The sequence below is a fragment of the Cryptomeria japonica genome, chromosome 4 (assembly GCF_030272615.1).
Source record: "Cryptomeria japonica chromosome 4, Sugi_1.0, whole genome shotgun sequence".
In the NCBI taxonomy this organism is placed as follows: Eukaryota; Viridiplantae; Streptophyta; class Pinopsida; order Cupressales; family Cupressaceae; genus Cryptomeria; species Cryptomeria japonica.
In genome coordinates, this window is record NC_081408.1 from 58710941 (window position 1) to 58721800 (window position 10860).

The 10860-nt window shown below is 36.0% G+C and overlaps 1 protein-coding gene across 1 annotated transcript in view; it reads left to right on the forward strand.

The window, feature by feature from the left end:
* LOC131038993 (geraniol 8-hydroxylase) overlaps nucleotides 1-10535 on the forward strand; it is a 47514-nt gene extending 36979 nt beyond the window's left edge. The window contains exons 3-4 of the mRNA XM_059219564.1: nucleotides 8699-8781; nucleotides 9788-10535. Of these exons, the coding sequence (XP_059075547.1) occupies nucleotides 8699-8781; nucleotides 9788-10408 (704 nt within the window). The 3' untranslated portion in view covers nucleotides 10409-10535. The remainder of the gene's footprint in view (nucleotides 1-8698; nucleotides 8782-9787) is intronic.
* Nucleotides 10536-10860: the final 325 nt, after the last annotated feature.

The following is a 10860-nucleotide window of genomic DNA, read 5'->3' on the forward strand; positions in this document are numbered from 1 at the left end:
GAAAATGTTTTTCAGCATGACAGAGATTTTGGTGTCTACCTCATAACCAGTGAGGATCTAGAAGTATACAAAGGATGGATCATACATATAGATGAAGAATTTATTGATATTTGGGCTTCTAGAAGTTGTTATGTTGATGCGGTTTCGAAAGATAACTCTACTATTACATGCATGACTAAAGATAATGATTAAAAAGTTCTAATTACAAAAAGGGAAGTTGTATTTGTCTAGGGGGAGCTGTTTTGCTCTGCTTTTATTTTTTGGATCGGTGTTGCTTCTGCTCTCAAGGGAGAAGATAGATGATATTTTTCTGATATCCCTATCAAGGGGGGTATTATTGTCTCTTGCTACATTTCAAATATGTTGTACTCATTAGGGGAAAGAGTTTCAATTATAGGTAGAACTATTCAAATTTATGTTTGTTGTCCTTGATGTCAAAGTGGGAGAAAATTCAATATCATGCTCTTTGTCCTTGATGTAAAAGGGGGAGAGATATATAGGTTGATTTCAATTTTTGCTATTGGTGATACACGTGTTGTCATCAATGACAAAGGGGAAGAATGTTGAAAACTTAAGTTGTTGTGCCTTGTAATAAGGTGAATATTTTGTGGTATTTCCAAAAAATTGGTACAGTGGAAGTTTCAATATGCAGGAAATAGTATTTATGTAGGAAAGAGTTTTTAATGTCTCACTGGAAGAATATCTTGCATTCCTTTGGTTTATGAAGACAATGTGTTATGCTTTTGAATACAATGTTTATGCTCTATTTATATTGCACTATCAAGTTTGTAGATGCTCTATGGCTCAGTTGGCTAAGCTAATTACTAATGTTTTTGATAGTAAGGTTGTTTGTCATAATAGGTCCGAAAAAAGTCTAATGGTTTCCAGATTGGTAAATTCAAGTGTTACAGTTTGGAGGACATGTTCATATGGATTGTGCACTGTTCCAATTTATTTTTCAAATGATGGTTTGACTGGCATGTGAAGTTATGATTCTTTGTGTTTTGTGTTGATAGCTAGTCTAGTTTTCGGCTGACTATGACATTGTATCCTACTTGGATCATATTCTTTTGGTCCAATTATTCTTTAGAGGATGTATGTCTAATGTTTTGGGTCTCAATCTGGTGTGTGTAGATCTGCATTAATTTTCATGCATTAGAGAATTCTTTTAGGCCAACTAGTTGGCATGCTTCATTATTCATCTACATGTTTCATTTGATGTCGACTTTCAGGGATGAGCTAGTGTGTGTAGTTCATTGGAATCATTTGGAAATGTTGTATTGTAATTTTTTTGGGTCCTCCCTATCTCCTGGAGTGGATTGCATTTGATATTTTATGTCCAGGTGGCTAAATTTATGTAATAATGTGTATTCTATTTGTGGTCGGCCTAGTAAAGAGTTTTGATGATTAATATTGTATATAAAGGAGTGTGGATGTATTAGAGAGTGTGTGGAATGGGTGTGAATTAATTTTTTAAAGGTATGAATAACATACAAATAGATATGGTATTGGAGATGTGTGAAAGACTGTTATGAAGGGCTTTGATGATGATATTCTCAACATGACAGAGTTCCGAGTTTGTTATGATATTGATCACTTGACACAGTGGTTAAAGATCAATTTCATGATTAGGAGATCTTGTTCATTCCAATTTATGTATTTGTTTCTCTACTGGAAGACAGTGAGTCTCTTACCAACTTTATGTATCTTGCATTGAAATAGTGAGTTTTAGTCTTGCAAGTCACTTGTATCTTGCCCTAAGGTTGTGTGCCTTAGTTCTACAAGTCATCTCAGGAGCAGGGTGTTTTGGAGGCAACATTGCAATAGATTATTTATAAATTGTGAGTTTGATTCTTATCGTGGTTTTTCCTTGATTGGGTTTTCCACATAAATTGGGTGTTCGTGTGTTTGTTGTGCTTCATACTTTCATAATCTATTATTGTTAAGATTACATACTTTTGATTTAAAGTTTAAAGATCCATATTTAAGTATTTGAAGGTTCAAACTAGTTCACCCACCTCTCAGTCATGTGGTGTGTTCAACATATTTATAGACACAAGATGTAGAAGAGGTGACCACTCCATGTTCCGACATGAAGGATGATGTGTCAAACACTTATTGGCCCTATAATCTAATCTTCAAGTTGTAATAACAATTTTTCGATGGCATTTTATCATATTTTAACACCTTTTGACATTTTGGTGGAAAAATAAGGACCTTCAGGGTGTTGACAAAATTTTGGGAGGGTTTAAGATATACCATAAACCATAGAATGATTTTATCAACACAAGTTATGTTGAGAAATTAGGTAGTTAAGGATATTGGCATAAATTCAAGGCAAAATAGTATATATCTTAATGCGTAAGAAATTTCTGCTAGTGCATGGATCTAGTGGGAATATCAAGGCATCTAGAACATGAGGAAAGTTTTGTGATTTTGTAACTTACTCAATTTTTCTCATATCTTCACCAGATTTGAAATATAGACACCCATTTGGCCCTTTTTCAAGGAGATTTCATCGCTTGACCACGAACCAATTACAAATTCTCCAAAAATTGCTTACTAGCTCTTGCAAGTAAGAAAATAATTTTTGTTGATGTAGGATTTTCGTGGATCTAGATGGCGGATGCTACTTTATTAGACACATTGGGTAAGAAAAATATTTTATGAGTTGGAAACCCATGAATATTTTGGTAATTCTAGAATTGAAATTTCATTCTTGGTTAGCTCTGCAACATTATGCCAAGAAGCTTCATCTACATCATATTCTTCCAGCTACTTAGGTATTCCATATAGTCTTTCACCCTACTTCTCTCAATTAAATAGGAATCAATCACCTTCTCTACTTGTTCAATATTCTTCTCAAGCAACTGATGTATCCACCCTTGTGCATCTTGCAAATTTGAGTGCAAATACTCTTATAAACTTGTTTCCTCTTCATAAAACTTGTATAGATAGAAAACATTAAAAATGGGAGATATGTCTATCCTTGTTGGAAGCTCAATTTCATAGGCATTGGAGAAAAGTTTCTCAAAACTTATGCATTGGCCTATTTTCTCTCATTTTAACTTATTCTATGTTTCCAAAACTTTTGTTCACTACTTCTGTCTACCCATTGTTCTAGAAATGATAGGCCGAGTTGAATCTTCAGTGTCCATATTATTTCATAAAGTATGTCGAAAATGGCCAGCATACTTGGTGTCCTTGTCTTAGGTAATTCTCTTAGGAAATCCATTCAACCTAACTACCTCTTTGAAAAGTAATGTAGATATGTGGGATTTATCATTATTAGATTTTGGCATGGTATGAAATGAACCATATTCCAAAATCTATCCATAACATAAAAATTGAATCAAATGTTGTCTCTTTGTGTACATGGAAGTCCCAAAATAAAATCCATACTTGTGTGCTCCCATGGTCTCTCTAGTATAGGAAATGGTTGATACAACCCTATACTTTGTCTACTTCTTTGGTACATTGGCAAACTATGCAACCTTGCACCAACCTCTTCACATTTGCACTCATTTTAAACTAAAAATACTTATCTTTCATTTGTGCCAGCATCTTATCCATTCCAAAATGCATGCTCAAACCTCCTCTATGCTTTTCTCTTATAAGGTTCTCTCTCATGTAACTACTGGGAATACATAAAAAAATTTCCTTTGAACAACAAGCCATATTGACTAAAATACTCCAACCATGAAGTCCCATCCTTCTCCACTAGAATTTTACTATCTATCCATGGTACCTTAAAATTGAGATCATCAATATACAACTTGTTGGCATTGTATTGTCGTTGATGTCAACCGGTATAGCATGTTACTAGTAGAGTAGGACAACTAGTGTGGGAGTATTGTTGACATGCAGCCATTGATGTCAACTAGTGTTGCGGGTCACTGGTAAAGAAGAGTATGTCATTCAGAGGAATGACCACTGGAGTCACCGGTACACAAGCTAGTGTTTGACTTGTGTGGATGAAATGGACAGATTATCGGTACAGTCTAACATCGGTAAGGAAAGGATGTCAACTTGTAAGAGTTGTGTTGACAGTGAGTAGTTGCCAATTGACAAGCTTATGACTAGTGTACAAGCAAGATGAGCGAGATGCTTGAGTTGTTGTTTGTGATGAAGAGGTGGAATGTTACTAAAGATCACATCAAAGCTGGAGGTGATGTACACTTGCCAACCGGAAAGCATGTGCCTGGCATGTTAGCAAAAGGATAGCCATTGAAGAAGGGTATACCAGCATAAAGGGTGAAGTCATTCAGCAGGACTCCCATTGAAAGAAGATGATATCATAGGTTGGAGTTTGGACTACTGCAAGATAGTGAGATAAACAAAGGGGATGTCTACTAGGTTCTGTGTAGGAGATGTATATGCTCACACAAGGTGATCACACTTGTGCAATGCCGGTAGCAGATGGTAAGTGTGTGGTGGTTTACATCGGATCTACTGGTGAATCACTAAGATGCCATAGGTGCATGAAATCAAAGATATGCATTGGATCAGAAAGTGTAGACATGTTGTGCTACCAGCATAAAGGAAGGAGAGTTGAGTTGATGAGTTTGTCACTCTGAAAAACCAGTGAAGATGTGACTCAATTAAATGTTGCTTGAGGCTCTGCAGTAACACACATGGAGTTACCAGGATGCAGATTGAAAAAGGTGTTGTCTCAATGAATTATGTTGGAGAATGATGACATGGAGTCATCTAGGTGGTTACCGGTATGCAAAGAAGTGCAAAAGCAAAAGGCCCTTATCAACTGATGATGAACATGATGCATGCGGTGAATCAGCATGTTTGGATGACCAGGCAAAGGTACTACATGGGCAATACCAAGAAGTCATTGGCAAGAAGGTTAACCGGCAAGGTGATTTGTGTCGGTAGTTGTATATCACTTACGTGTGTGGTTAGTGACTAATCATAAAATGACTCAGTGAGAAGAGGTGGATACCAATAGTGATGCCATGTGGAGATGAAGTGGCAAACATACATGAATTGGCAGATGGAACATGCACAGGTCGGTGAAGTGAGGTCGGTAAGGTAATTGGCAGTTGGTCTAACATTAATGGTGACTACAAAGCTCGAGGATTCACGATAGAGGTTTGCGGCTCGAGATCAAATAGACAGTAGAGATCCAGGACAGATTGACTGTGTAGGTCGGGTTGGCGAAGGAAACAACTAAGTCATTTATGATGTTTGACCAATGGATGAACCGACAAATTGAATGCAGAATGTCAAACATAGAAAGCATGTTTTGGAAGGCACGAAAATGGCGAATATGTGTAGGCAGTCATCTCAGAGTTCTGATCCGATCATATTTTATTTGGATTCGATGTGACTCGTGATCAGTGAAGAAAACCCTAAGGCATCAAGTTTGAATGTGGCCTTTTTGCGAGAAGATTGGGCTATAAATATGCAAGCCAAAGATATTGTTAAGAGCCATTGGATGGGAGAGAATATAGCTATTGAATGAGAGAGTTAGATCAGTTAGAGTGAAAATAGTAGAAGATAACAGTGACTGAGTGAGTAAAGGTTAAACCGGTGATAGGGTTTAACGGAGGTTCAACCGATATGGTTTGAGCAACTGGTAAAGTAGCTAGATTGCATCAGAGAAGATAACTGGTAGGTAATTGTACAGACAGGAAGACAGCTGAGGGTGGTAAAGTGTAGCATAGTGAAGGAGAGATCCGGCGAAGCAGATGCAGAGCAAGGTAACTAGAAGAGTGTAAACCTATAAAGCAACAGTAGATAGAGGTGAACCGGTGTAGAAGAGAAGGTGTGTCACCGGCAGAGTGAACTATATGCAATGGTTACAAGATTCACTTGTAATAGTATAATTAAAATTGTATTTGATGCTATCATTTTGATCACTGAGTTGTAGCTCGGTGCAGGGGTTGGTGCTCCTAAATCAGGAGTTGGTGCTCCTTGGGTTGGTGCCCTAAATTAGGGGTTGTAGCTCCTTGGTTTGGTGTCCTAAATTAGGGGTTGGTGCTCCTTGGGTTGGTGCCCTAAATTAGGGGTTGTAGCTCCCTGGGTTGGGCCCTAAACTTGGTAACAGATTTCATTGTGAGGCTGGATTGGAGCAGTAGACTCTAGCAGCATTGCTCACTGAGGTTTTTCCATCTTGGGTTTTCCTTGTACATACTGGTGTTATGTGGTGTGCCCCTTTTGTGTGATTGCATTGTGTTGCTTTGTTTTAGCTTACTGGTAAGATTGCTTAGTGTTTGTTTTGCTAACCGGTATTCTCACTTGGGATTAGAAGGGTAAAGTTTGGATACCACTTATTCACCCCCCTCTTAGTGGCATATTGTGTCCAACATAACTCCTTATTGCATCAATGCCAACAACATTGATTCTTAACTTGTTCGCAAAGTGCATTTGCTACCTTGTTTGACTAACCATTTCTATGCTTCAAGAGAAAGAATAATTCTATAAGAATTCCACCCCTTTTATATGTTTTTGGTTCAACTTACATTGGTTGTTGATGAATTTAAATGCATGGTGGTCTGCATATAATACAAATTCCTTAGGCAACAAATAGTGTATCGTCTTCTTCGAGGCCTATACTATATAATGGAATTCTTGGTAATGGACTAAGTACTTTCTCTCTACTTCATTCAACTTATCACTGGGGTAAGTAATGGGTATTCCTTCTTGAGGTAAAACTTCTCCTATTGCACATCCATTGGCATTTTAGCAACTTGAAATAATTTGTCAAAATCTATCAACGCCAACATTAGCTATTATGTAACCTTTTTGTTCAAAAATTAAAATATCTTCTTTATTGTAGCTATCCATTGAAAATCTTCATTGTCGCTCTTTATTTTCTCTATTATACGTGCGCATATCCCACTAAAATTTCACATTGCTTTCCTATAGAAGCTCACTAGACTAGGAAAAATTTTGGCCTCAAACATGCTCTTAGGTGAAGGCTAATTTATTATTAACTTAACCTTCTGTAGGCCCATTTTTAACCCTTCCCCAAATAATTCAAAACCTAGGTACACTTGTTGTTTCTTCAGGAAACCGCACTTCTTCAAGTTTCCTATTGATTTTTCCTCTCTCAGCCTTTGCAATGCTACCCTTATGTGCATCACATGTTCCTCTTTTTTTAACTAAAAATTAATATATCATCCAAATAAATAATGACAAATTTTTCAAGGCTTCAATAATTCATTCATCTCTCGAGCATGAAAGTGTTGGGTGCATTTGTCAACCCAAATGCCGTCACTGACCATTCATATAATCCATCCTTGGTCTTGAATGTTGTCTTCCATTCATCACCTTCTCTAATCTTGATTTCATGGTAATCGCTCTTCAAGTCAATCTTAGCAAATAACTTTTCTACACTCAAACAATGCATCAAGTCATCCATTCAAGGTAATATCAATGCATGTAATTAATAATTATCTTGTTTATGTCTCTTAAATTAGTGCATATTCTCCATTCTCCATTTTTCTTTAGTGCTGGTACAATAGGCACAATGCATGAACTAGAAATCTCTCTAATTAACTCCTTATCTATAACTCTTGTAGTTTCCAATTTACCACTTCATTCTTCATGGGTGTCATTTTGTATGGTTCCTTATTTGGTAGGCTTGCATCTGGTATCAAGTCCATACAATGACTTATGCTTCTCATTGGTGGTAATCTGTCAAGTAAGTATTTCACTAAAATCTCTATGAATTCATCCAAAATTTATTGGATCTCCATGGGAATCCTTTCCCCCTCCTCTATTGTTATAACCTCTACAAGTTTAGGTAAGAAGGAAAAGCATACCTTTTCTTTTCTGGTATCCTTCCTCTATTGTAATGACCTCTGCAAGTTGTTATATGCAACATGTCATGGGATTAGCAATTTGTTATTTTTCATACCACTTACCTTTTGAACGGTGAAGTTGGTTTTGAAAACCATGGGCACTTTCTACTTGTGTTGAGCTCTACAAATATGTAGCTTCTCAATGTATTTTGTATGATGGATTGGATATCTTCTAAGAAGCTTTTATGTGCTGGATATTCTCTAGAATTCTCTTTGCTACTGTATTTATTTCTGAAGAGCATTGGCTCTAGGCATTCTATTGTACTTGTTGGTTGTTGCTGATAATATAATTGAGTCTAGCTTTTGGACTATGGGTTTTTTTCCAAAAGAATTTTCCCACGTATATGCTGTATTGTGAGTTTATTCTATTTTTGAATATCTACTTATGTTTTAATTAGATGCACATCTGAATCTGAAATTTTTAAAGAATTTAGAAAAAAAAAAAATTCATTCACTCTCCTGTATAGGTTGGTTAGTGTAGGAAGCTGTATTCTACTACCTGATTTCCTTTCAAATAGCGTTTGCTTAGAAAGATCTGCAGCATAGTTTTTTAGTGCCAAAATGCTGGATGCTCTGCAGCATTTGAGAAGAGACGAAGTCTTTAGGAGTAGTGATTCCATCTTGGAGGATTGTAAACAGGGGAGTAGTGTGAAGATTGGGGAAAGAGCGTTTTTTATTTCTCTTACCGTTATAGGTAAGATGATTTGTGGTAAACAATTGTTTGAGACAGGCTCTGCAGCTTGATTTGTGGTAAACAATTGTTTGAGACAGGCTCTGCACAAGCTGCAGAGTTTAAGAGCATGGTACGAAAAGCCCTCAGGGATTGAATAGTAAAGCTAACAGTTTGGCCCAACGCTTTGATAACATGTATAATGAAGTGAAGGATTTTCTGGATGTAATGTTGGACTTGAGAGAAGATGGCACACAACTTACTCTGGAGAACATCAAGGCACTGCTGATGGTAAGCCATATTCCTCAGAAAAAATTGACATAAAGGAAAATCTTAAACCACATAGTTATGATTTCTTCACATGTACATATATGATAAATACACTCATAGTAAAAGCTTGATACGCGTGTGTACATTTTTAAAGAAAATTTATTTAGTTACAAATAAAAATGATGGATAATTAATACTGTTTTGTTTTTAGATTTGATTGTATAAGATTTTTGAGTATTAACATTTTCAATCACATTTCATGATCTATTATCATGATGTTAGAGAGCTAAAGGAACATCAACTTTCGTATCACATTCTGTTATCCACCTCTTTTAGCTCTCTGACATCCAAATGAAAGATCATCCAGTGTGATCCAAAACATTGATGCTCATAAAACTTACACATTCAAATCCAAAAACAAAACAACATTATAAAAATTTAATAAATTTATACATTTGAAAATTAAAGATACTAGTCCTCCAAGCATCGTCCTCTTCTTTTAACACCGATCTGGCTAGAAAACTTTTACATACCAGTCTCCAAAGCATCTTCATCTTCGTCAACATAGAAATGACTAGAAAATCAAATTTGGGCTAAGCAATCAGGGATTTGTTTCCATATAACAGTATAACAATGGTTGGTTTCTTTTCAAATATATTTTTCTATAATTTAAAGGGGAATCCCAGAGCACCAACATTGATACATCCAACCTTTTTTTATTGATAAGCAGAGGTAAACATATTGACAGTTTGTTAGATCTTATTTCATTATACACTGAGGACAGCAGCTCCTCTAAGAAAACCTTATAGGCCCCCTTCATGGTGCCATTAGATTAGTTTTTTTCTTTGTACTATTTTCCTACATAATAGTTGTCTTAATGTGATCTCCATCAGTAGTTGGAGCATTGTATTATAGCTTAGCCTACTCATGACCATCACTTCAGTTTTGTATGGCACAGTGCTTTATAAAACTCAAGTCGAATTCATCATTCACACGGTTGCCACTACTAATAACAGAGTTTTGTCAGGACGTGTTCATTGCAGGGATCGACACAACTTCAGCAACAATTGAATGGACAATGACAGAACTTCTGAGAAAACCAGCACTAATGAAAAAATCCCAAGAAGAGCTGGATGATGTTGTGGGTGTGAAGAGAAGAATGGAGGAGGCAGACATAGCAAATCTTCCATATCTCCGAGCAGTAGTGAAAGAAGTGTTTCGATTACACCCTCTAGCCCCATTGATCATCAGAAGAGCAGATATGTCTTGTGAGATTAGTGGGTTTTTTATTCCAGAGAATACCCATGTGCTTGTGAATGCATGGGCCATTGGGAGAGACCCTAGCGTGTGGAAAGATCCCTTAAATTTTAATCCAGATAGGTTTTTGGAATCCAACATTGATTACAAAGGACAGGACTTTGAATTGTTACCATTTGGAGCAGGAAGAAGGATATGCCTTGGGCTTCCACTGGCACACAGACTTATTCATTTGGTGGTGGGATCATTGCTGCAAGCTTTCACTTGGTCCATTCCTATGGGCAATGAGGCAGGTATTGATATGTCTGAGACATTTGGAATAACTCTACAAAGAACTGTACCACTGAGAGCTATTCCTAGCCCAAGAAATGTCAGCAAGTCTTATTGTTAAAAATTATAGAATTTCCTGGACTCGCATTACATTCGTGTAGACTTCATAAGCTAGTTCTAATATGTTGCTTTGAATATTATGAAAATAAGTATATGTTGCATGTATAAAATTAGTCAACTTGTATATATATCCTAAATATGTTTGATTAAAGAAAATAAACAAAAAAAAATTATTTTATATCAGAACTATTTTTTATTTATTAATTATTTTAGAATTATTTTGATAGTGTAAGATTTAATCATTGGAGGTTCAAAATGGAGATGATTTTTTTGAAAATTGATTTGTTTAAGCTAGAAGGAATTCAAAGTAAAGATTCTTAAGATCCAAATTTAATGAGTAATTGAGAGATAAAATAAGATAAGACATAATTTTGTATACTTTTGAGTTTGATTATAATAATTTTACAATGATCCAAAAATAGCAAAAGAAGCTTGAGATAAATTATATTAATC